Consider the following 1,888-nt stretch of genomic DNA (forward strand, 5'->3'; position numbering starts at 1 on the left):
ACACTTTACAGATAGAGTAGGTCTAGATGACACACTGTAATTTACAAGGACCCACCAGATCTAGTAGTTCCCCCCAGAGCAAGCAGTGCAACAGTGGTGAGGAAAAACTCCTTTTAGGCAGAAACCTGGGACAGACCCAGGCTCCTGGTAGGGGGTGTCTGACGGGGGATGGGGGGGTGATGAAGAGTGGAAATAACAGCCACAGTAAGAGGAGCAGAAAGCTAGAGCAAGATAGGCAGTTGCCAGAGCGTCATAATGAACCCAAAATATTTGTACACTTCCCAACATGCGCAGTCTCTTTGGGAGATCCACCTGGCCAGATCAAGGCAGTGCACCTGTAGGTCGGCTTGGACGGTGAGAGGGGCTCGCCCGGACCTCGCTATGGACTATGTCCCTGTGTTGACTGTCCTCAGTGTGTCAGGGGTCTGTGTCCCTGTCAGAAACCTACCTCACCTGTCTTTAATCCCAACTCGTTTTTATTTTAATTTTCAAATAAACATGGCATGGAACAAACAGGCTTAGGCAAAAACTCCCCTCATCCAGTATCCCTCCCCCACACAAAACCCAACCCAGATCACAGACTCACACACGCAGACAGACACACAGCAGCCAGGGCCACACAGGTTAAAACCATCTGTCTACTATTTGAGACTATTTGATCAGGGTGTCTCCCATTTGTCCAAGACCTTGTCCCACAGTAAAGCCCCAGACTGCTCCTTCCTCATTGCTCCCGGGGCTTGTTGACTGTTGAGTAGAGAGGCTCCTCTGAAGATGGCTGCTTGACAGCAGAGGAGCTTTGACTTTGGCAGTTTTTCACAGTTGAATATTCACAGGCGGAGGAGCTGGGTTTGGGGACCAGTGTCTCAGCACCAGCTCGGTCCGAGCAGTTTTTAAAGTTGACGGTTGAGTAATGCAGCGAGGCAGAGGGGCTTGTGGGAATGTTGGCATTGGCATGAATGTTCATCCCATTTCCTGTGTCTGGCATATGGGGGTGCTCCTGTATCTCCTCGTAGATATATTCCTTTCAGGGAAGAATGAAAAACACATTCTGAAGAGTTCATCCAATCCAAACATCAAGCACTGATCACACATGCTGTTCTAAAAAATGTAGATTATTATTATTATTATTAATTATGGTGCAAACACCAGGTGTACAAAGCCAGGAGTAAATGATTTAAAAGTTGCCTTGAATAAATTGAATTATGGGTTTTATTTATGCACTAACCTCTTTGAAGTGCCGTGCTGCTGCTGCATTTCTTTTGTTTTTTGAATGTCCTGGCAGAAAGAAAGGGCAGAGAGACAAGAACATCAAGCAGCAGAAGGACATAAGAGGGGGTGGACTTCCCCACCTTCCATCAGGCTGAGACACACGGGCTTCCTCCACCTCCATTTAGGATTTTCCACTTTGGTTTCATTGAGTAGGACACCTAACTTCCTCTGTGTCTCCCCAGGAAATGTCTAATCTAGTCTTGTATTTGTCTTCTTTGGCTTTTCTAACACCACACTCATACAGGATGGAGATGTTGTGCATGTGGTTTTGTGTGTGTCATATGTGTGTGTTTGGTGTTCTGCGAACCAGTAATATCTCTTACGTTGGTAGATAAGAATCCAGATGAGCCCAACCAGCAGCAGCAGCACCGCCACCACAGACACACAGACAGGAACAAAGATGCTCCCCCCAGGGACACCTGCAGAACGAGGCACACACCAGAGGACACATCCAGTCCACGCATGTCTTACTACTGGGTCTCTGATTCGGACACATTGATTTGGATCTATATATATATCGATTCAATGGTCAATATCCAATATAATCAATCCAATACAATCGATGCTAAGTGAAACTATTGCTTTGTTTTTATTACATAGTGCAGATAGACAGAAAAGG

The 1,888-nt window shown here is 46.4% G+C and overlaps 1 protein-coding gene across 1 annotated transcript in view; it reads right to left on the bottom strand.

Annotated features, from left to right (window-relative positions):
- Positions 1-273: 273 nt before the first annotated feature.
- LOC116687811 (polymeric immunoglobulin receptor) overlaps positions 274-1,888 on the bottom strand; it is a gene marked incomplete in the record, with an annotated part of 13,335 nt that continues 11,720 nt past the window's right edge. Inside the window, 2 exon segments of the mRNA XM_032513453.1 lie at positions 274-1,021; positions 1,226-1,275. Coding sequence (XP_032369344.1) covers positions 722-1,021; positions 1,226-1,275 — 350 coding nt within the window.

The sequence above is a fragment of the Etheostoma spectabile genome, chromosome 4 (assembly GCF_008692095.1).
Source record: "Etheostoma spectabile isolate EspeVRDwgs_2016 chromosome 4, UIUC_Espe_1.0, whole genome shotgun sequence".
Classification (NCBI taxonomy): domain Eukaryota; kingdom Metazoa; phylum Chordata; class Actinopteri; order Perciformes; family Percidae; genus Etheostoma; species Etheostoma spectabile.